Source organism: Sceloporus occidentalis, unplaced genomic scaffold, assembly GCF_023333645.1.
Source record: "Sceloporus occidentalis isolate IW3139 unplaced genomic scaffold, rSceOcc1.0.p SCAF_1, whole genome shotgun sequence".
Lineage (NCBI taxonomy): Eukaryota > Metazoa > Chordata > Lepidosauria > Squamata > Phrynosomatidae > Sceloporus > Sceloporus occidentalis.
The window spans coordinates 289,307,798-289,332,927 of NW_028316981.1; the positions used below are offsets into that span (position 1 = coordinate 289,307,798).

Here is a 25,130-nt window from a genome sequence, read left to right on the forward strand (position 1 = left end):
ATGCATTCTTCCAATTCACAAACAGAACATGCTTATGGTCTTGAGGGAATAGGAGACATGTGCAGTCATGATGAAATAGCTGTGTTGCTGATATTTGCCATCAAATCAGCTTTGATTTATGGCAGCACTATAACGGAGAAACCTCCATATGCCCCGGTTGTTCAACAGATCTTCTGAAATCTAGCAAGCTCAGAGTCACTGCTTTCTTTATTTAATCAATCCATATGTGATGAGGTCGTCCTAATTTTCTACTGCTTTTCACTTTGCTGAGCCATGACATCTCATGATATAGTTTCACGATGTCATCTTCAAGTTACAATAGCTTCAGTTTAGCTGTTTTGACTTCAAGTGTGAGTTCAGCCTTGACTAGTTCTCAGATTCATTTATTTGTCTTCTTGATAGTCCATGATATCTAAGGAACTCTCCTCCAGCACCATAAATCAAATGAGTTGATTTCCTTCCTGTCAGATGTTTTCACTGTCCAGCTTTCATGACCATACATAGAAACTGGAAATACTATGGAATGGATAATCCTGATTTTGATATTCAATGATAAATCCTCTTTACTGTATAATAATATAATAACATAATACCTATATAATAACTGTGATGTCCTCTTAAATATAACCAAGCCTTCAGCTCCCCAATCATTTGGTGAGGGAAGTATGCAGCCTGCAGACTACACCTCAACATTTGATTTTATTGAAAAAGAAAAATGACTGCTTGGTGATTAAAATGGGACACACCCTCTCCCACACTTGTTTTATGCTTTAAATCAGCTCTGACTTCTCATAGTGGTTTCTTAGCAAGGCTTCCCATTATCTAAGGCATAGAGAGTGTGATTTATCAAAGGTCACCCAGTGGATTTCCATGGCTGACCAAGGATTTGAACACTCAAACCACTATCCTCTCACACTAAGTTCTTTATCACAAGAGGAAGTAAACTGCAATTAAAATGATTAATAGCATCTTTAGCTGGGACTTATCACACAATGTCACCTCTTTTCTGTAGGTATCTTGGTGGGAGATAAGTTTTGCAGGCGTTTCTTTTCATTCACGCAAAACCTCCTTGGATAACCTTTCCAGCTTCTGTGGTGCTAGCATTGCAGTATGATCAATTAATTCTGTTTTAAACCCAAATTTGGATGGCCAACAGGTGGGCTTTAGGTGTTGCTTGCCTTTTGTTTGCCAGTGATTAGTGATGAAGGTGTTCTTCAGCAGATTAGATTAGTTGCTGGCAGATTAATAGTTTTTATTTCCCAGCAATTAGTCTATCATGAATCAGGAAGCCCCCCCCCCCCCCCCAACCAGGGAGTCCTTTTTAAAGGTAAGCCTCCTTTTAATTTATATTTCTTTGGGAGTATCTGAGTTTGTGTGTCAAACTAGGCACACATTGGACAGTCTTGAGTGGTACTAGGTGGGCAATGCCAAATGCTGTATGTGGGCAGAAATGAAGGCTGTCATACTGGAAAATTACAAAGGTGTGACAAAGAAGAGAGTAATCCAGACTGCATAGCAATTTGGGGTGTGTGTGTAATTTTAGTGTGATAAAGTCCCTAGTTCTTCTTATTCTTTTTTAAGATGAATGTACAAAATTGGAATCGGACCTCAGTTTTCTAGGTGGTGTTTCCCACAGCAAGTAGGAAGTGGTAGAACTGGCCCTTGAATCTCCAAACCTTTTTTCTGAAGGCAACACATGAAGTAATATTTAATAACTTGGATGCTATCTACTTACTTGTTTCATTTACTGTGACTTCCTTTGATTTTAATTTGACTTCAAAGCAAATTGTAGCATTAATGAATACCCTTTGTTTTTGCATGTCACTGCTTATTTTCTGGATATTAATTTTGTTCGGCATGAATTTCATGGATGCATTCACTTCCGCAACATCTCGAGACCTGAAAGACATCATTTAAGAAAATGTTTCATTTTGTAATTATTATTATTATTATTAAACTTTATTTCTATAGCGCTGTAATTATACACAGCGCTGTACAAAGTCGGTAAAATTAGGAGTAAATAAAAGCCTGCCCAAGGCGTACATTCTAAGATAATAACAATTAAAAGAGGAATAGATAAAATTACCATATAGAAAGGAAAAAACAGATTAAAAACATCAAATATCAAACAAATCACATCACATCAAATATTGTCAGACAGCCAGATAACAATCACAAATTCCCTGAGAACGCTTCCCTAAACAATATGGTTTTCAGCTCAGCTTTAAAGCTGGTTAGGGAAGTGATGAGCCGTGCATGCAGAGGAAGAAGGTTCCAGGAATGAGGGGCAGCTAGAGAGAAGGGACGGATCCGGGACGGGGCAGAGGAGATCCTGGGTTGAGAGAGGAGATTTTGGCTACCAGAGCGGAGAGTGCGAGTAGGGATGTAGGGAGAGAGAAGATCAGTTAAATAAAGAGGGGCCAGCCCATGCAGGGCTTTAAAGGTGAGTAGCAAAAGTTTGTACCTGATGCGGAAAGGAAGAGGGAGCCAGTGAAGGGAAGACAACAGAGGGGAGACACTAAGTAACACTAAGTAACACATGGTAGGTGGGAAGAAAGAAATGTTTTAAATACTTTAACAATGCAAAGCTTTACACATTACAAATAATAAAAGTTGAAAAGGTAAAGATGTCATACTGAGCATTAATAGTGGGCCATCAAAACCACTGTTTTTCATTTGACAACTGAGAGTAGTCTGAATTTATCAGCAGGCATATACTATCCATAAACATACCTCCTTCCAATTTGTTTTATGAAAATAATCTAAAAATCACTTTTAAATTTCTGAGCAACTGGAACCCCCTCAAAATGCCATAGTTTGGAATATTGTTCAGGATTCTGGCCGGCCAGCCAGCCAGCCAGCTGTACCTTCTTCCAAGACATGCCATACCTCCCCCTGTCCAGTAGCTTCTACCTTTCTCCTAACCAGAGCTTGGAAAAATTACTTTTTGGGGGGACTATCTTTTTGGATAGAAGTTTTCCATCTTGTTTAAAAGAAGCAGTGATATGACTATTTAACAAAAGTCCTACCCGGACCCTCTAGATTTTAACAACTATTAAATCTGTATCAAATCTTCCTTTTCTGGGCAAGGTGATTGAGAAGGCAGTTGTATCTTGGATGACACACATTTTCTAAAACCATTTCAAACTGGCTTCAGTACAGGATAGAGTTGAAACTGCTATGGTCACCTTAGTGGATGATCTTTGCCTGATCATTGAGAGGGGGAGTGAGTCCCTGCTGGTGCTTTTGGACCTCTGAGTAGTGTTTCATACCATCAACCATGGTATCTCCTTAGATCACCTGAGGGCTTTGGCAACTGGGGAAACTGTAAATCAGTGGGTCTGGTCCTACCTCTCAGTTACATTCCAGATGGTGGTGCTTTGCGATAGCTGCTAAAATATTAATAATAAATAAAATATTTTTAAAAAATTAAATGGCTGTTATACAGCACATCACAAGGTGCTATTCTATTTCCAATGCTGTTTAATATCTACATGAAACTGCTGGGAGAGGTCATCTGGAAGCATGCAGTGGGGTGCTGTTATGCTGATAACCAAATATATTTCTCTGTGCCTTCAAAAGCTAAGGATAAGATATCTCTTCTGAATGACTCCCTAGAAGAGGTAATGGGTTGGATGAAGAAAACCAAACTGAAGCTGAATTCAAACAAGATGGAGGTGCTTACTGTCAAAGGTCCTAACCTGGACTCGAAGGTGTGTCAACCACTCCTGGATGGGATTACACTCCTCTGAAAGACTGTGTTAACAGCTTGAAGGTGCTTCTGAATCCACTGCTCCAAAAGACAGCCCAAATAGATGTAAAAGACCTAAGAGTATACACAGTCTGAAATTCACTGAGCTTTTCTACTAATAAAATAACCAATCTTTGGAGATCTTGGAACATGGCTCTTTTTTCTACAGTATCCTCCTTGGACAATCAGTGATTGGGCACCACTCCTGTAGATATCTGTAAGTAACAGCTTAATTGACCTTTTAATTGAACACTTAATTTACATACCAGAAGAGGGCTGCCCCTCCAAGTCCTCCAATGGTGACATCTGTCAATCCATCGCCATTTAAATCCATTTCACCATGTATAGACTGGCCAAAAAATTTCATCTTTTCCCCATCCCCACCTGATGCGATTCGCTGTGAAAAACCACAATATCTTTATTATAGCAAACTTATTTAAGCATGGTTGTAACCATGCATCTATTTCCTTCAGAACAGGCCTTTCAGGACTTAGTAGGAGCTACATCTATGGGGACATGCATAGCTTTACACTGTTAGTCATGGATTTGTTCGTGATTGATATTTTAAAAAAAATCCATTTGACAAAAGTCCTTTAATCTGGCAATTGATCAAACCTGTGAAAAGAAAAATCTACACTCTATAGTGTAAAACAATAGAGAATTAAGAGGGCAGTATGGATACCACTCATCTCTTTAATTTTGGTTCACTATCTTCAGTGTAATAAATCATAACTTATGTTTAAAAATAAAAGTAATCCAGTAAGATATCAATAAAAGTAATCTGGTAAGACATCAACAATTCCAAAACCCTTCCTATAAAAATAATAATGATGAATGGTGGTGGTGGTGGGGGGGGAATGATTGAAATTACTAGTCTATAGGTAGGATCACAATAGCACGATTACCAGAAGTGACACTACTGAAAACATGCTACATTATCCAATCATTATTATATTTACATACTTCACTGATTCCATGATGCTTGGATAGAATCCTAATCACTGATAGTGTGAAACTCCAGTGAATAACAATTGATAGACTGTGGAACTGAGAATAAACTACATTCTCCACTATGAAATCTAAATCCAGGCAACACACCTCCAAACTGCAAAAAACTCCATCGATTTTGTTGCAAAAGTAAATACATCCAGATTTCTGGGGCCACAGCCCCAGTACTGCCAAAAGATATAGGTTTGGGATTTGGACAGTCATTTAATTTTGTTCCATACCTGAGCATATTCTTTCCTTATGCTGTTTCCATTGCCATGGTAAACATACACAGCTCCACGATGATCATCTTCTAGAGGAGCCCCTATCACTATATCATTAAACCCATCAAGGTTTAGATCTTTTACTGAAGCAATGGAAGTTCCAAAGCGAGCCCCACAAGGTTCATTCTTGTTGTGATTTGTGCAGTCACTGTGCTTTAGTTGTGAACAGCATGTTTGCTTTAAAGGCTCAAGTGACATCTGATATTCAAATGTTTTCTGTAGAGGAGGAAATGCCAAAAATAGATTTTTGTCTATTTCACTACAGAGGTTCTTTCAATCAGAGCTTGTAAAGACTACTTTGTTTAGACTATAGCTTCTGGAATCCCCTGGCCAACGCAGCTCCAGTCCAGCCCCTAAAAGTAATTCTTAGTTATGTTCTTGATCAACTCCCCAAGATACAGTATATACAGAACCAGCCATGAGTTAGATCATGCAGTTTGCTGTATTGCAGTATTGTTGAAATCCCAGCCCAGTTCCCCCCTACCAATTATTTTCTCACCATTACCTTGTTCAAAGCATAAACATACACTTTGCCTTGTTCTTCTTTCTCAGTCCCCATGTACATAGGTGCTCCCACCAGAAGAATATCAGAAAATGTATCTTTGTCAATGTCAATGGTTGTAATAACACTCCCAAAATAGGATCCAATCTGTAATTGACAAAAAATAGTATCCTATCATATGTTTGCGAAAATTAAGGAACTGCATATTTTGTTGGTGCTAGTTGTACATCCAGGCCTTAAAGATAAATCCTCTGCTTCTGCTCAAGCTATTTACCTTAGATGTTTTTCTTTCTTCCTGCATACTTGAGTCAAGTAAATTTTGATAGTGGAGGTTCCAATGCAGACTAGGAGACTGTTCCATGAACTTGTCCTTTTCATTTCATTTTATTTTTTTTTTACAAAATTCCCAGAAAAACTCTGAACTTTTTGCAGAGGCTGTCTACCATGCTGTTTTAGATTTATGTTAAGACATTAGGTTTCTTTTTTCCCCCTTGACTGCCAAGAAAGTATGCATTTGATGACATTTAAAATGGACACTCTACAATTATAGACTAGGCTACATTGATCTGAAATGGCTTTAATCAGAAACTAATTTATGAAAGCAATGACTTTTGACTACTGGGCAAAGTACAAGGTGTTGGTGATCACCTTTAAAGCCCTACATGGCTTGGGCCCAGAGTACTTGAGGGAACGCTTTTTTCCCTATTGTCCGCCCCGCACACTAAGGTCCTCTGGAAGAAATCTACTACAGCCAAAATATCTAGGTTAACATCAGTTTCCCAGAGGGCCTTCTCTACTACTGCTCCTAAACTATGGAACGACCTGCCGGAGGAGATCCATCACATTTCCACTCTGAGAGCTTTTAAGAAAGCACGGATCTCTTCCGGCAGGCCTTTCCAACTTAGTTACCCTCCCCAGATATAGAGATATTGTCCCCTCATTTGTCTATTCTTTCCCGCCTATGTTTCTGCCTTTTTAAAATGCTTTTAATGTTTTTAATGTTTTTTATACTATTATTGTTTAATTCTGTTTTAGTACTGGGTGGGGGGGGGGGCGGTAGGTCTAGGGTTTGATTTTTAACTCTATTGTATTTGATGTATTTTATTGTTGTAACCCACCCGGATTCTTTGTGATTGGGCGGGCTATAAATAAATCTTTATTATTATTATTATATTATACTGGTTTTTCTGCAGTGCTAAATTTTCTTAACATGGATGATGCCATGCCACAAATATGTGGATGCCATCCTAGCAGTAAATTTATGGTAATATGTACACTTACTTGTTCTCCATTTAATCGTTGAAGTATTTCTATATCTCCCGCTTTCATTCTATATATGATTACTTGACCAGTGTGATTATATCGAGGCTGGCCAGCAATGTACAGCACATCTCCTGGTACTGAGGCAGAATTTACTGTATAACCTAAAGAACGAAAGATACAGCAGTCATTCTCATAATGGTTTGACAATAACTACATCATCTTTTTAAATTAAAATAAATGCGTAATGATGGTGTAAAGTTAATGTGAATAGGCTGTTGGACTGAGATTTGAGACATCCATACTTAAATCCACACTGGGCCATAGTATTCACTGAGTGACTGTGTCAGTCATTCATGCTGTATAGTCCTCTAAATGCTCTAAATAATCCTGTAAGGTTAAGGGTGGCATTTTCTTTCTGGCATGCTTTTAGAAGAACTTGAGAAAGTCCTATTGCAATTAAAGATCTGAGAACTAGCCACAGAATGAATATACTACACTGTAAAATCTTGAACACAAACTAATCTTGTTTTATCATTGCACACATTATTTGTTCACCATTTCTTTATCTTCTAAAGACCTAGTGAAAACACTGGGATTTGCAAAACAAGGAGGTAACCAAAGCAACATGGGCAATGGATGGAATTAGTTCCAAATTCAGAACATTTGCTCCAAAATGTCTTCCAGTGTGAAGTCATATTTATGATATAATAGAACAGATATCTGTAACCTAAAGTTTGCTTGTTTGCTTCAAGATGGTGTAGCTTGTTGTAAAACTAGGATATTTAGGAGCTTGTTGTTGTTGTTGTTGCTGTGTGTCTTAAACTCCTTTTTGATTTATGATGACCCTAATTCAACCATATTATGGGGTTTTCTTGGCAAGATTTGTTCAAAGAGGGTTCACCATTGCCTTCCTCAGAGGCTGAAAGAGTGTGGAGGGATTTGTGTAGGATGTGTGTGTGAAAAATTGGCCAGAAATTGAATGAGTTTCCAAGGCAGAATGGGAATTCAAACCCTGGTCTCCAGAGATGTAGTCCAACTCTGAAAACACTACACCAACCTGGTTCTTGGTTTTGACGGCAGCTAAGAGAAATTTAAAAAACGAACTGAATATTTTACTTACCCAAGTAAGCTGCAAGGGGCTCATTTTTTTCTGAAGATTCATCATAAAATGTGTCATTTCTTGGGATTAGGAAAGCACTATCCTTTAACATGACAACAGTTCCATTCCAGTCATAGGCTCCTACTGCTCCAAGCATGATCCAGTCCTTAGAAAGCAGGATAAATAATTTCTTTAGATAAATCATACATTCTGCCACTTGGTCACTGTGTTGTTATATTCTTGATGGCATTTGGTATTTGGTACACATCATGTATTAGCCCACCGCTCTGTCCTCGTTGTATTTTTTTATTGTGTTTTTAATAGATATTTTAATTGTAATATGTTTAATCCTGTTTTAAGGGGGGGATTTGGGACATAATTTTGTAAATGTGGATTTTAATGTGTTGTGAGCCGCTTTGATTGTCTTGTCACAGAAAAGCGGGATACAAATAAAAGTTTTATTTTTATTATTTTTATTTAAGCCAAAAAATGGGGCTGCCCCAGGAAAATATAGAGAACAGAAGGTTATGAACTATTCATAACCTAAACAAAATTATAAGAAGCTGGTTTTATATTATTAATTTTAGCTAACATAGAATCATCTATAGTTCCTTTAAAAAAAAACAACCCTACCTCAGTCTTGTTAGTTTACCTGGGAATAATGGGCACTGAACCCAGCTTGAGACATTTCCATTTCAAAAGACGCTGCCAGCTTGTCTTTGGTAGCTGTAAAACAGTGAAGGCATTATGCTTTACTACACATAGCTGAATATGACATGCATACTTAATTTTATTTATTTATTTACATTTATGTACTGACTTTCAATAAAAATAACCAAAGTGGTGTACAATGGGGCAAAATTCTAAAATATTAATGCCAACAAAAATCATTCAAAACATATTGACGCTGACCTGAAGTCTATGATGGGACAATATCACCTCCTTCCCACAAGCTTTGGTTGGTAGCAGTGGCATCCCCAGGCTTGGTGTCACCCAGTGTGGAAAGGGGCTGCCAGGGGTTGGGTAGCAACCTCCCCGGTCTTTCCACTCCCTCACTGAGCTGCCTGCTTGCCCAGGGCTACTGGAGGACTGCCAGACAAGTGAGACAGCAGAAGGGGATGGAAGGGGCACTTCACTCTTTCTGCTTTGCTGCTGCCACAGCTTCTTTCTGGGAGGGAGCCCAACAGTGGCAAAGCCAGGAAGGGCACACTTGCCTATTCTCGTATACCCCTGCTGAGATTCCTAGTGGTGTCACTAAGGTGCAGAAGGTGTGAGGGGGGTGCGGAGCGGTGACACCACTGCTCCTAAAACACCTATCTTTTGGTATAAATAGGCTGTGGCATTCATCTGCTTCCCTTTAAAATGCTTTAAGAGATGGTGGGAGTGGGGTGAAGCTCAGTGGGAAGAGAAAGGATTTTTTTTAATTATGTTTTTTCAAATTTCAAAATTTTAAATTTTAAAAAAAATTAAAGATTTTTTTTATTTTTAACAGATTTTCCTTTAAAACATCTCATTTTTAATAGAATTTTCTCTAAGCTTTTTGTTTTGAATTCTATTCCATTGTTTTTTAAATCTTCTTTATATTTCTTTTTAAACTGATGATACAGCAACCAATGAATCTCAAGGCCTTCTTTCTGTAGGTCCGTTCATGTTTTGAAGGTTTCTCCCTTTGTAGTTTTAGTTAGTAAATCGTTGTAGGTGATCCATTTTCCTTTATATAGTGAAAAGCTTCCTGTGTGGATGTCCATCTCAGGAGTTTAAAGTGAAGGGTTCGCTTATCCTAATTAAAGCCTTCCTTATAAAGTGCTTATTTAAATCTTTAAATGATTCATTTTCCTGGTAGCAAAGATATGCGTGCCAACCTTTTTCTAAATTAGCTCCTTCTAGTTCCAGAAGACTTTGATTTTTTTTAGATTTATCCAGTGTTTTATCCACATTAAGGTGCATGCATTCAAATATAATTGGAGGTTTGGTAAGCCCAGACCTCCTCTTCTTTTGCTGTCCTGTAACACCAATATGGAAAACGTATGATATCTAATATTTACAAGATCTTGTTTAATATTGAGTTGGAAGAAGAAACAGTTCAAAGTTGCATGGTGAAATGGATGCAAGATCTAGGACAACAAATACCCCTGGAGAGCTGAGAGAGGGTATGGAAGAAAAACTTAAAGTTTACTAAATGTGTCCAGCTGATTGAAAACTACTATAAAGTACACTATAGATGGCATCTTTCACCTGCTCAATTGGCGAAGATGAAGAATCGTAAGGATGGCAAATGATGGAAATGTGGACAGAATAATGCTTCCTTCTACCACATGGTATTTGAGGTAAGAAAATTTTGAGAAAAGTTCCACCTAAAACTTCAGATGGTATTTGAAATAAACTTTGGAAAGGAACCTAAAATATATTTACTGAATATTACATAAGATTTTAAAGGAAAACTTAACAAGGAAGAAATAGATATCATTCTTTATTTGATTACAGCAGCACGCTTAATATATGAGAGGAACTGGAAAGTTGAAAACGAACATATGTTGGAGGACTGGATAGTAAAAATCAGTGAACTTATGGTAATGGATAAAATAACAATGGAAATTAAGGACCGATCGGAACAAAATTCCCAAAGAAAATGGAGAAAGTAACTAAACTCTGGGTTTAAATCTTAGAGGTAATGAATAGTATTATTTATTATTTGCTGAAACAAAGTTTTTTCTCTCTTTGTTAATTACTTTATAAAAGGAGCTATAAAAGGGTAAAAGGGCAAAAGAATAATAAGTTAAGCTTTGTGGGTTGTAAAAACCATTAAATAACTTGGAGTCTAAAAGGGCAAGATCAACAAAATATGAAAGCAAATCTTAAAAAAATAGGAATTGTATATGAGGAAGGGAATAAGCTATCCCTAGAAAAGGAACTCTGTAGGGTACAGCTATCTCTTTAATTTACTTATCCTTCTCATATATGGGTAATAGAGGGGGAAGTCTGCAAAATGTAGTCAATATTTTTATTTTTATTTTTCTAAGCGAGTAAACTGCATTGTGTCAAGAGAAATCTAGTAACATAAATAATATGTTAAGCAACAGAAGATAATGAGAATTTCAAAATATGTAAGAAATCTCACCTTTATCTTTAATAATAATCATCATCATCATCATCATCATCATCTCATTTTAACCAAATCTTCACTATGTATATTTAAATACATTTAGGTTGGGCATATGATATTGTAATTGAAAGTAGAATTTTAATTTGAAAGTATAATGTTAATTTGGCTACTTGTTTACTTCACAACTATTAGCATTACATTCAGTGGTATATGGGAATTACGATTTACAAGTAACATCAGTGCAAAAAAAGCATTACTAAGGGGCCATTCAGACTACCTTTTATACCGAATTGTAAACCGGATTAAAAGTCGGAAGTTCCCATTGGCACCGGTTTAAACACATCAGAATTAGGGTCTTTCACACTCAATCCAGGACAAATCCCCCTTGGAGCGGTTTTTCGGAAGTGGATTATTTCCCGGGTCTTTTAGGAAAACCTGTTTCTTCCCTGCTGCCGGCAAATGTGAACTTGGCCCCGGTCATTGATCGGGTCAAGTTCAGGTGAGGGATTTAGGTCAGAGGGAGGGCAGAGAGCAGAACATGCCTCCCCTCTCGCAGGCAGCTTTCTCTCTCTCTCTCTCTCTCTCTCTCTCTCTCTCTCTTTCTTTGAATTTTTATTTTTGACATACTATGCAAATAGTTCTACAGGTTGACACATATACATATTGATAGAATGTATATGTGTGCTACATTTCCCTTTCGTTTGCTTGCTGCCGGCATGGCACCTCACTTTGCAAGTGGCTTTTTAAAAAATTATTTGTGTGTGTGTGTGACAGAATATGCGAATGCTACATTGTGAATGTTACAAATGTTTCCCTTTCAATTTGACAAACTGAGACAATGTGTGAATGCTTGTGCTACATGTGTGTATGTAAGGAGAGGTGGCATTCTGGGGTGGCAATCGGAGAGAAAGTAGATGCAGAGACGGCATTCAGGTGGCCTCCCCTGCAAGCGATGTTTGTTGTTGTTGTTGCTGTTGTTATTATTATTATTATGACAGATTATGCGAATGCTTTGGGCTGGAAGGAAGGGAAGGGAAGAGGTTCCAAAGAGAAGGAAATGCTGAGCTGGAAGTGAAGGGAAGCTAGAGGCTGGCATTCAGAGGGAAGGCTGTGGAAACCCATGACTTTGGGGGAGTCACACTCTCTCAGCCTCAAGGCAATGGCAATGGTAAATCTCCTTAGAACTAATCTTGCCAAGAAAACCCCAGGATGGCGTCATTTTAGGGTTGCCATAATCTGTAATGACCCAAATACACACAACACACACACACACACACCTGGAGGTTTTTAAATTTGACAAGTTGACAGAATATGTGCACATTGCCACCAGTTTTTTTTGTAAAGGAGGGAGGAAAAGCACCCATTTGGTTGGCCAATGGCTGTAGGATATGTCACCTTTGACGAAAGCAGAAGTGAATTTGATTGCCAACAAAGGAGGCTCCATTTTAAAGTGGTACTGCAAATGTGAAATTCAGAGGGGCAAATTGCCCCAATCGAGGTAACGGGTAGTGGGCACTTCTTTCCGAGCAGATTTGATATGGGGGCAACCGGATCTATCCAGTTCTATCCAGAGCAAATGGGCTAGTGAGAATGGGCCCTAAGTATGGTGTGAAATGGGAGGTCAATGGTGTGTGTGTGTGTGTGTGTGTGTGTGTGTGTGTGAGACACCATGAGTTACCTCACTGCATGACACCAACCCTAGTGATGCCACTGACACCACTGCCTGGTCGTACTGTGCTTGAATTACAGAAACCCTTTCAGCCTTAAACTACTCACTAGCAGTAACAGATCACTTAACGAAGATTTAAAAACAGGTCTAGCATCCACAATAAATCCAGATTCCAATAACTCAGGATTGAATAACACACAACTCATGGGCCAAATGCAGTCCCAATCTCATCTGTAGACCTCAGACCTTTTCTACAGAAAAATATAAAAAGAATTCAATTCTCAGAAATCTCCAGGAGAAGCAATTCTCCATTAACATACATACATACTTTATTGTTTTTGGCCAATGGCCATTGCAAAATCAAAGTAATAGTACAATACACATAAAATTCCCATAAAAACAATATACAACAAATTGTATCAGATAGCAAAAGTTTAACATTAACAATTACTGTATGTACAACTTAGATAACATGAATATGTTAAAATTCGCAGTTGGATCCTTTTAGATCAATTCTCCATTAAAACAATACACAGGCCCCCCACATATAGTTTTGGTTTCCACAAAGGTTTGTCTGAGTTTGCACTAGGCTTTAATTTTGTGGGATTTGGCTAATGGCAGATCACAGGAAAGAAAACTAGCTCCTGGAACTAAATCTGTTTTTTGCAACACTATGTCCAGATCAAATAATGTCATTTACAATATTAGATGTTTGTTTACTTGGTCACTGTCTAATGTGAGGCATGGCATCTTTGTCTAATGTGAGGCAATGCCCTTCTGCATAGGACATAGGGCAAACAGTTGATGTAGAAAAATAAATGGACACAGATCTTGCCAGAAATGGCAACATTCAAAAACCAGTGGAAGAATCCTTCAGCCTCTCAGTACATTTCACTGATGTTAAAGCAGCCAGTGCAGAAACTTCAAAGGGAGATTGGAGCAAGAAGACAGCTAATATATTATTCCATAGAAAAGGTCAGTCTATCAGCAGAAGTTTAAATGGGGTAACTGTTTCATATAACAATTGATGTCCACATTGGCTTACCTAGGACTAAGAATTTGTATTGTCAACACATGTTGGATGTCAAATGGTCATAATGTACTTTCTGCATTTGATTTTCAATTCATTGTTCTGTCCCCTCATAATCTACTATCCCATTTACATATTGCAAATATACTGGACATTCTGGTTAGGCATTTGATAAAGTGAGCTATATCCACAAAAGTTTGTTATGATAAATTTGTTAGTCTTTAAAGTGTGACAAGAATCTTTGTTGTTTTAATCTGGTTGTGTAATTGCATTCCAGTTAAGAAACAGCAAGAACAACCCAGAACATAGAGAATTTTCTTTTCTGGAAAAGCTTCAAAGCAAAAGGGAGCTATTCATTTTCAAAGGAACAAAAATATTTTCAAAGTACCCATGTGCTGCCTATTCATTATCTTCAAGGCTACCATTTATTACGTTATTAAGCAAATTAACCTCTCAGATTGTACACAACCAGAGACTCAAGAAGCATAATGCAGTTGCATTTGGGAAGAAGTGGGGTACTTACAGAAAGCCATAAACAGAACACACTGTATGTTTTTCAACAGATTTTATTATTTACATATTGCACTGGAATACAATCCAGTCGTGACTGAGGTTTTGATGACTCCAGAATGCTAAAACTTGACATGTACATGATCAAATAAAAGATAGCCAGGGCCACAGCAAATGGTTAAATGGCGAGCTTTGCCTGCAGAAGGCCCCCAGTTTAGTCATCAGCATCTCCAGCTGGGATTGGAGAATTTCCTGTAATGAAACCCTGGAAAGCTGCTGTCACTTAGTGTTAAGAACATTGGGTTAGACCAGCAGGGGACAAGGTTTTGGTTTATGAGCTGCATTGGCCCCCGGGGCTGTTTGTGGCTCCCAGGGGCCCTGCTTTTGCCCCAAAATGCCTTTTTTAAAATCAGACTTCCAGTGACTTACTCTTTTGGGGAAAAAAATCCTTTCCTGTACCTCAAAGAGGCTAAAATAATGGAAAGCATACCCCTCACAGCTCCTAAAAGGAAAGGGGGGGATTTTTAGCAGTGTATGTGTGTTGCCCCCTGAGTTCCCCTAGGGGTCTATGCAGCCACCTAATCTTCCACAGTTGCCAACCCCTGGGCTAGACAAACCATGATCTGATTCCATAAGAGACACCTTCCTATGTTCCTATATTGGAAACAATGGACTTTTTCACACAGGAGACAAGCATCATTAAAATGTGATTAAATCATGCCAATAGCATGATCGGGGGGAAGATTATCACACCCTGGTGCGCTTCTCCCATTATTATCCAATGGCGTGTCCATTACAGTTTATGCATGGGACATAAACAAAATGAACAGCTTCATTTATATACCACTTCATACTGAACTAGCAGTGTCTAAGCAGTTTACAACTGTAAGCTAATTGCCCCCAACAATCTGGGTAATCATTTTAGCCTCCTTGGAAGGATGCAAGCCTGAGTCAAGCTTGAGCTGTTTTGCTGGTACCTCTGAGTATTCTTTACCTAAGAAAACCCTACAAAATTCATGAGGTCACCCTAGGTCAACAGGTGACCTGAAGGCACACATGCATACAAATAGGAAAGTACCGGTTTAATTCTCTTCTCCCCTGGTGTAGCCCTAATAGCTAATTTGAAAAGCCGGGAAACTCCCGGCTTTGAAAAGAGGCTGAACTTGGATTGTATCTGAAGATTACCTGGGCTGCACCTGCTCAGTGGTGTTAGTGGCAAAAATGCTTGTGATGATATCAGGATACATCACGAATTAGAATTCAATTTGGGAGCAGTAAGTCATTTTTTAAAGCTGTGCAAAAAGCTCCTACATCTCAGATGAAAATGAAAATTTCCTTTTCGGTAGTGCTAAGGGCTTATATGTTACTGGGAAAGAAATATCATGTTGCTTTCCCTTTTATACACATACAGCTTTGGTGGAGTGCAGCCAAAGTTTATAAGTGAGGAAATGAATAATTTTCACAAGCTAAGAAGAAAAATATATTACGCTCAACTGAAACAAGCTGCAGTACTGAGAAACTGTTGCATCCTACCATTGATTCTGTACAAATTATTCTAAGGAGGTTTGAATCATTTATTAGCAATAAAATGCTAATGCATGTAGTTACATCAGTGAATTCCTCTGTATATACATCTGTTGACACCGATGCAATTGTTCTCTGCAAACAAGCTCCCTGGGATTATCTAGGAAAGACTGAGATATTTAAATATAAAGTATACACAGATGTTTTCCCTACTAAGGGATATAATCTCTTGCAAATTACTTGTATAGCTGCCTAAAATTTTAAAGCACTGCTAGTACTTAAATAAATGCAAACATGATGCTATTTCTATTAATACAGCCTATAAGATGGGATGGGGTAAGTGTGGGTTTTATGTGAAGGTCATAGGCCGGTTACAGACCGGCACTTGGGACGTCCGCAGGACGTCCCATTTTAAAAAAGGGGCGTCTCTTCTAGACGCCCCTGGCTCTAATACGGACTCTGTCCGTACAATATGGCGCCGGCAGTTCCACACGGCCGGCGCCATCTTTACGTATCGGACGCTGTGCGTCCGAACGTGTCGCGGTGCTAATGACATCGCGAGTGCACCAGCGGCGCCTCGCGATGTCATTAGGGTGCCACAGAAAGAAGCTCCATTTTGGAGCTTCTTTTTTGCTCCGCAAGGGAGCCGCGCGGTGTGGCTGCGACAGCTCCCTTACGGAGCAAACGGCGGCGGTGGCAGACCGCCTCAAAGCGGCGGTCTATAACCCACCATTGTTTGACTCACAAAGCTCTCCTTGCCATCCCCTCCATATTTGGGAGTAAGCTCAACATTTTGGATGTCAGGTCATGTTTAGAAATAAAGGATATGGAAGAGGTGGATAAAGGGGTTGGGAGAAAAGTCCTAAAATACAGAAAAATATCCAGTAACATCTCTCAAAGGCTTTGGGGAATGAATTATTACTTCAATTTTTGTAGCAAAAAATGACATCCAATCCCCCCCCCCCCCCCATAGTGATTGGAAATGAAAATGCTCCCCAGGATCCCAGGTGAGGCTGATGTTACTGCAAACCCCTGACAGTTGCCCAATGTTGCAATTAGAGAGGAATGTAATAGAGGTTACAAAGATGTAACTAGAACACAATGTGAAATGGCAAGGCTACGTCACAGTAAGTCCTGTACCCGGGAGCAAAAAGACGCCAGTAAAAATTCAGCCTGGAAACAACTAATACATACAGTCCAACAAATTTTGGGTATCCCGTGTATGACTGAATTGATCTAGCAGCTCTGCATCTAACAATTTGAAGCAATTGGTGGGGACTGTACCAGAGGCCTGCTTTGCCTTTATAACACAGTGTTTGGTCAATACACACATTTCACCATCAAGAGGATAAAGACACAAAATGTGCCCAGAGATTTGTAGTTCAAAGAAGAAGAACATTTCCAAGCTCTGATAGAACAGGATTGCTCTTAAATGGATTCTTTGTCATGGTCTTTAATGAAGTGGCCAATATTACAATCATATAATCTTTAAAGACTTAAAAGGCTAACTTCATTATTGAACTTGGAGAAAAATTCTAGATATCAATATCTTGACTAAAATCCATAACGGGGAAATCTGGCAGTGGGAACACCTTTATTTACCACAAAGTCAGTACTGAAACATGTTAAAGATGAAAGAAAAACCAAAACCGAAAAAGAAAACATACCTTCCAGGGCAAATATCCTCTCTCCCAGAGCTTCAACAATAGTAACCAGGGCTAATTCATCAGAGACATTAAAAAAATGCTTCTCAGTTGGCTCACTGGCAATTGATTTGATTTCTTCAACTAATTTGTCAGTGCTGAGGTTCCCTCGGTTATAATGGCCAAGAATCTATAGAGGTTTTTTAAAAAGAAAAGAAAACACATACAAGAACCCATCAAGAAGTCATGTGATATGTAACGTTTCAAAAAGAAGCCTCACAACTACAGGAAAATATGGGAAATTGCAGAGATGGAAGACAGGAGATATGGCATTGGAAAAGAAATCATAGGCGGGTTACACACTGCCAAAAAGTACGTACTCGGCACATACTAGGGTTAGGAAGGGGCATCGTTTCCAGACGCCCCTAACCCTAGTACGTGCCAAGCACGTACAAAATGGCAATGCCCATTCTACACGGGCACCGCCATTTTGACGTAGCAGACGCTTAGCATCCGCACTTCTTGGCACCATTATGACACCGCAAGTGCGCCAATGGCACTTTGCAGCATCATAATGGCTCCACAAAAAGAAGCTCCATTTTGCAGCTTCTTTTTGTTGCGTGAGGTAGCCGTGCGGTTTGGCCGCTGCGGCTCCCTCGTGCAACAAATGAGGGTGGCGGGAGACCACCCTTTTCGGGCAGTCTGTAAAGCGCCATAGATATTATGCAAAGCCATGACATTTTGTTGCTTGAGGCAAATCTAACACCTCCTGCCCCATTTCACATTGAGAAACTGTCTGACCTGCTGGTTCAATTTTACCTCAATATTGTGGTGGCATCAAGACAGCAATACATATGGTTGTAAGTTAGCAACAGCGTGTCATTGTTGGTCTTCTGGTAGTTTTAACTGTGGGGAACAGTATACCACATGAAAGGAGGGCTTGTTTTTCTTCCAAAGATGCAATCACACTAGGGACAGCTGAGCACTGAAATTGTCCATAAAATCCATATTATGAAAACGTGCTTTATGGATTCATTCTTGTGTGCATTAAGACTGGGAGAAGCCTGAGGCTAAGCATATCAATTTTCTAAAGAGGCTTAGTTTTCTGTAAATGGAGATCTCCCTGACTAAAAGTTCCACAAGTGTTACTCCCTGGCAAAGTGTTACTTTGAAATTCTGTAGCTGTTGAAACCTTCTGAGTCCATGCCAAGCAGTTAAGTCACAGCTGGTGGCTTCCGCGTCAGTAGGGCAGGGAATGCCCTCCAGGTTTTAATAGAAATATTAATGGAGCTATCAAAGGTGCTCCGCCTATTTCACGAACATGGCTTAATACAATGGATAGCTCTTTTTAACACCTGGAATGGACATACTGGTCCCCTAACAGGAAAACAACCATCCCTTTCTGTATGTTGTCACGTAAACATATAACAATTAGTAGTGAGTTACTTGCTATTAAAGCAGGTTTTTGCTGTTGAAGCAACAACACTTTCTCAATCACTGCTCCATACTCTTGGAATCACCTCCCTTTTTGCAGACTGTTCCTTCCCTTGCTGTTTTTAAATCTGAATAAAAAATCTTTGTTTTCTAAAGCATTTGGAACTTTAATTTAATGTCCAAAGATATCGATGAGTTAGTCTATAGAATCAGTATGTAGAGAAATCTTGGCACACCTTTGAGACAACTGAAGGAAAGAAGTTGACAGAATGAGCCTTTGTAGACTTAAGTCTACTTCCTCAGATGCATTTGGATATAACATTGATTAAATGTATAGGTTACTTTGTTTTATATTGCTGCTGCTGAGTGCCTTGAAGCCATTTCTGACTTATGGCAACCCTATCATGGGGTTTGCTTGGCAAGATTTGTTCAGAGGAGTTGAAGGCTTTCATAGTTGTGAAAGTTTTTTGTGGGTTTTTTTTTTTTGGGGGGGGGGGGGCTATGTGGCCATGTTCTGGAAGAATTTATTCCTGACGTTTCACGAGCATCTGTTGTTGTCAACTTCAGAGAATGGTGGCATGGTGTGTGTGACCCTTGGCTGAGAGGAAGTGATTTACATGTTAATCTGTGTGTTGGTCTGTTGGTGAATGACAAGGTCTCAGGGTGGGAGGATATGAGAGGAGGATTTGTGTCTATTTAATTAGTGATCCATTGTTTGCTGGGAATCCCCCTCTGGGGGAAGGGCAGGGTCAGGTTTTCCCAGCAGACAAATGTTCACACAGTATATATACCCCACATACCTCTATACCACTATTCTCTAAAGATGCCAGCCACATATGCAGGAGAAACATCAGGAATAAATTCTTCCAAAACATGACCACATAGCCTGAAAAACCCACAAAAAAACCCCTATTTTCAAAGGAGGTTTTGCCATTGCCTTCCTCTGAGATTTAAAGAGTGTGACTTGTCCAAATCCAGTGGGTTTCTGTGACCGAGCCAGGATTCAAACCCTGGTCTCCAGAGTCATACTCCAGTGCTCAAACCACTATCCCACATTGGCTCTTTTTATTTTATATTACATTATATATTTTTGTATTCTACCTAGATAGTTTGTTTTATAACTGCATTGTATAGTTTTATTTTATGATTCTTTCCTTCCTTCCCTCACAGATTTTAGATTGTATGCCTCTGGCAGGGCCCACTGCTTTCAGTTACTGTACCTATAAAGTGCTGTGTAAATTGATGGTGCTATATAAATAAATAATAATGATAATAATGATAATAATAATAAATAACTTTTCCAAAAGGATGGTTTGTTGTCAGAGATAAAAAAGAAAGTGCATTCAACTGTTTTGTTAAAATAGGAGGCTATTAGATGGAGACAAACACCAGGAACTGATACAGAGGTAGGCTCCCTACTGTGAATGGTAAAGAGTTTTGAAGGACATATTAACCTTTTTAAATGTGTCAAGGCTGAACAAACATGAGGGGTGACACATGGACTGAGAACATTCAGAGTTCCTAGCTGTGCATACAGGGCTTATGCCTGTACAACTTTAAAAGCAAAATTTTTGACAACCTGTTGCTGCAAAAAAACAACAACAAAAACCCCGTAGCACTTTAAAGGGATAAGGTTTAGAGTCAACTTTCATGAGAGGCATTTTGGCCAACCATGAGTTGCCAGGTTCAGTAACACATGACTCAAGAGCAGCAAAAGATAGGTGAAAAATGATAAGGAAGGGTTAATTGATTCTGAAAGCAATGGAAGACTTTCAAAAGCAGTTAGTGAGGTGCAATTCAAATCCCCTTCCCAAACACACATTTCCATTGCTTGAAGTAAGAATTTCATACTGCTTCATGAAAGAGCTTGGTGTTAATACGTGTGCTTTACACTGTAGAAAAAGTCCCTGATTTGATTTCCTTCATCTCTAACAAAAAGAATCTAAGGTTGCAAGGCTGGGTAATATTTTTTCCCCGAGCACCTAGAGAGTTGCTGACAAGTAGAAGAAACAATATTGGGTTAGTTGGTGATCTGACTTAGTACAAGGTATTTATTTATCTATTTATTTTTATTTATAATTGACCTTTGTTCCAATATGGGATCCAAGGTGGCTTGCAGTGTAGTTTCAAACAGAATGTAATTAAAACAACAAATACAAAAGATAAAAAATTACATAGGCAATCTTATTAATATTAATTTAAATGTTTTTAAAAACATGTTTAACACATATTAAAGATAAAAGTCCAGCACACCCTTCTGAAAAATAATTAAAAATCAAAGGTCTCTCAAAATAAAAAGGTCTTTGCCCACTGTTGAAAAGAGAACAAAAAGGAGGCCAAGCGAACCTCCCATGAGTAGGTACACTCCTCTATTCAGGTAGACTAGGGGTTGGGATCAGGTAATCCTCCAGATATTGTTGGACCGCAACTCCCAGCATTCCTCACCATTAGCTATGCTGATTATGGTTGCTCAGAATTGTAGTCTAACAACATCTGTAGGGCTGGTTCCCACTCCTGAGCCATATAAACCTTTAGTTGTCAAACTGAGCATGTTGTAAAACTGAGCATGTCTCTGCTAAACTGTTGTCAAGCCCCAAATCCACTTCTGTCAGCCTATGTGAATTAGGGCTGTGTAGTGACTACATTGTGAGTTATACATTAGGAAGGTCACATTATGCTTTAGCTAAGAATTTACTAGGTGGCCTTAGGTAGTTGCTCTCTCAGCCTTGTACAATATGAATTTAGTACCAATGGCTTACTTTGCAGGCTCTTATACAGTACTTTATATGCTCTCTGTATTACATGATTGACATCTAGTAGATGCATTGTGCTTCTATCTAGACAAACAAAGAAAAGGTAGGCTTAGAGTCTTCTGTCAATACATCACTTACAGCAATAGAGAATCTCTGGATATTTTCATCTTCACAATCCTCAATCACTTCTCTCAGAAGGTAATCGTCATGAGATTCTCCATCAGTCACAACTACCATTACTTTTTGTACCCCTCGGCGTGCACCACGTGCTTCTGTAAAAGCTTCTTTTCTGAGCAGGTACAGAAACAGATAAGCAGAATTAGAAATCTGATAACATTATATGAACTGAGGGCTACAATTAATTTTAGTTGTTTTAGTGGTTACATTTATATCCTGCTTTTCCACAATGAGATCAAAACTCTAATCATTATATCCCATTGGCTTTCTAGTCTGAAAAGCACTGCATATCAAAACATGAAGCAAAATAATAGTTAGCATTCAGCATTTATTCATTAAAACCTAATGTTACATCTGCAGAACCAAAGTCTATGTACTCTTACAGCATCTCTAGAATATTCCTGCACAGGAAAGTGGGGAAGGTGTTGTTTCACTGTTTATTGTCATTGAAAGAGTAGGAATAGTGGGCCAGGGAAGATTTGTAGCTATCCGGAAGGGTTTGTAAATGAGGTGTAAGTGAAATGCATTAAGAAGTCTATTATAGGGAGCATATACAAGTCTATTATAATACAGATTATTATATTGATGGGAACAATGAGAATTGGATAGGAAATGAATAAGACTGAGGGTCCGAACAGACAGGCCAAAATAAAGCACCTTCAGGCCACTTTGGAGGTTTTGTGCTGTTTAAATGATGCATGTGTCCTAAGAGGCCAGAAGCCATGACAAAACTGTGTTCTGGTCCTTAGGAGTGAAGTGAAGCTTTAGTGTGGCTTCCAGCCTCTTAGGACGCATGCATCATTTAAATAGAACACCTCTAAAGTGGCCCAAAGCTGCTGTAAAAGTGTATCTTGTGTCATGCTGGAAAAATCTGTTTGGCAAAAGGCAAGATTTTACAACTATCTCCCTTGGGAAGAAGAATGGAAGTGCTATGACAGCATGCAGTGGAGCAAGGAGAAAGCCATTTCTCTGCTGCTCTGCCTTGACTTTCTTTTGGCATGTGTTAAGGCTCTAACACCGTGCATGCTTTCCAGAACGTGGATGTTATTTTTTAGACTCTAACATTCCCAGACTCCATCATCCATCCATGGTGCCATCATCCAACACAACCCATGTTCACGCTGACTCTGGAATTCTGGAAATGATTCTCTAGAAAAGGGAGCATTTAGAAGATCTAATGGATAACTTCTTATAATACCAATGAAGAGGCATTGTGCAGCCATTCCGTCTTTACCTCCTTTATGGATGTTTTCCCTCAGAGGTGAGGTGGTGACTAGTTAGAAAAATGATTCAAGAAAGTAATGGAAATGGCCTTATATTCACTGGATCAAGTGATTCCTTTGTGTCCACTGTTTTACCTCCACCCACATAGTAGTTTTTAGTGTAGGAAGAAGGCACTACTCTCCATAACTACTCAGAAGTAAGTCCCATTGAAATGAGACTGGGAAACAGTAGGCCAGACCAGACATAATTTTTGTTTGATCTAGCAGAGCTCACCATACTTCTAGTCCAGTCAATGGTGAGCACAAACTCAATTATCAACAGTTGGCACATGTGTAACAAACCAACAGAATAGCACATGAGGCCAATGCTTTTTCACAACATGGTTTGAACCTACCTTGCAGTATCAATTCCAAGAGCTGTCATGGTTTGACGTCCTCCCCTCTGAACAATCTTCTTTGCTGCAACAAGCACATCTTCTACAGTTGTGTATGTATTGAGGTTAAATTCATGGGTTACATTTTGTCCATACTGAACAATCCCAACCTGCAGTACATAATTTTCAGTTTAAATAGGTTTCACCACAATGTTTTAGTGATAGCTTAGAGAGCAGCAACCACAAAATTAATCTAACTGAGCCAAGCAAGTTATCCCAACTAAACAACTGTTACCCTGTTTGAAAAGATTCCTCATACATCGAATACCTTCAAAGAAAAACGGCAGTTCTGTAAGCTACCTAGTCACCATAGATTGGCTACCTGAATTATTTATATCCAGTGGACCTCTGAAATATTGCATTATGTGTTTTGTGCATTTTAGCTAGCTAATAAAGTTCTTCTTTTGTGGATTTTGGATTTTGTTTCATTTTGCTGTATGGTCAAAGCATGCCTATCCCTGAATATATATTCATTAGGTTCAGCAATGTCATGTAAAGTGGTTGTATTATTGTTATGTGCCTTCAAGTCAACACTGACTTATAGTAACCCTCTCATAGCATTTTCTTACCAAGATTTATTCAAAGGAGATATGACATTGCTTTCCTCGTAAGCTGAGAGAAGGACATTCCCAAGGCTACCTAATGTGTTTCTATGGCCAGCTTGGGATTTGAGCCCTGGTCTCCTGGTGTTATAGTCCAACATGCAAACCAATAAACTATACTTGGCTCTCTTAACATTTAAATTATGTTAAACTGGCTACTTTGTTCTATTTTTTAAAGAGAATTGTTGATTGTATCCTGTATTGTGATATGGGATGGATTAGAAATATTTTATTAGTAACTTAACAGGCAACTAACTAAATAACAAAATAAAGAATTATAAATCTGGAATATGTTGTGCATACGCATGTTTATTGAACACAAACTACACAACACATGGGATTCACTTTAATAGCTTGCCAGCCTCACTTCTAGAACAAGTTTGAAACAAAATAAAAAAGAAGATATGCAATATTTCCAAGCAAGACCCCCTCTCCCCATTTCCATTTGCTTAAATGTTAATAGGTGGTTCATCCTGACTAGTTGTGATCTACATGATGTTCCATTAGCATATTTCAAGTTTATGTTTGGCTTTGATACTTTGTGTACATGGCTGCTGTAGGGTGATAACGCACCTTGATTTAGCATATTTATTGCTGATTCATCTATTATTAAAAGCCCCATAAGGTTAAGACACAGATGATCAATAAGGCCTCTACAGTTTTTATCTAGTTATATTTCTTTTATGGCTACACCGGCTTGCATTTTAGGTTTTGCAGATGTGCTTTTCAATCAGTTTTATGGCCCAGCCCTTTCAATATGAATGTCTGTGTTTACTAGCACTTACTATTGCCACTTGAACTGAGGAATGGAAGCTGTCTTAGAGGAGCAGAGTGGCATAGATGTTTTACTGTTACAAATGTAACAAATATTGGTATTGTTATGATTATGATTATACAGGTTTACATCAATGAAACATAGGAATTGCAGTTATGAAATGCAAATATATAGTAGACTGAGGGAGTTGAAAGGTACCTCAAGAGCCATGCAGGAATCCACTACTAATGAGTAAGGCTTTTTCTTACCGTCCTCTACAGTCAACTACACATACTTAAGGGAGGGGGTCCCCGGGTCAAAAGGAAAAGCATCATGAGCAACAAAGTCCAAATGGAGGATTCTGCTATTTTGTCACAGATATTAAGCA

At 38.8% G+C, this 25,130-nt stretch overlaps 1 protein-coding gene across 1 annotated transcript in view; it reads right to left on the reverse strand.

The window, feature by feature from the left end:
* Positions 1-25,130, reverse strand: part of ITGA1 (integrin subunit alpha 1) — a 92,075-nt gene that overhangs the window by 35,941 nt on the left and 31,004 nt on the right. The window contains exons 7-16 of the mRNA XM_089495763.1: positions 23,348-23,496; positions 21,691-21,841; positions 17,390-17,555; positions 8,539-8,612; positions 7,908-8,052; positions 6,806-6,948; positions 5,528-5,671; positions 4,981-5,238; positions 4,018-4,148; positions 1,736-1,899 (exon numbers count right to left, since the gene is read on the reverse strand). Coding sequence (XP_089351889.1) covers positions 1,736-1,899; positions 4,018-4,148; positions 4,981-5,238; positions 5,528-5,671; positions 6,806-6,948; positions 7,908-8,052; positions 8,539-8,612; positions 17,390-17,555; positions 21,691-21,841; positions 23,348-23,496 — 1,525 coding nt within the window. The remainder of the gene's footprint in view (positions 1-1,735; positions 1,900-4,017; positions 4,149-4,980; positions 5,239-5,527; positions 5,672-6,805; positions 6,949-7,907; positions 8,053-8,538; positions 8,613-17,389; positions 17,556-21,690; positions 21,842-23,347; positions 23,497-25,130) is intronic.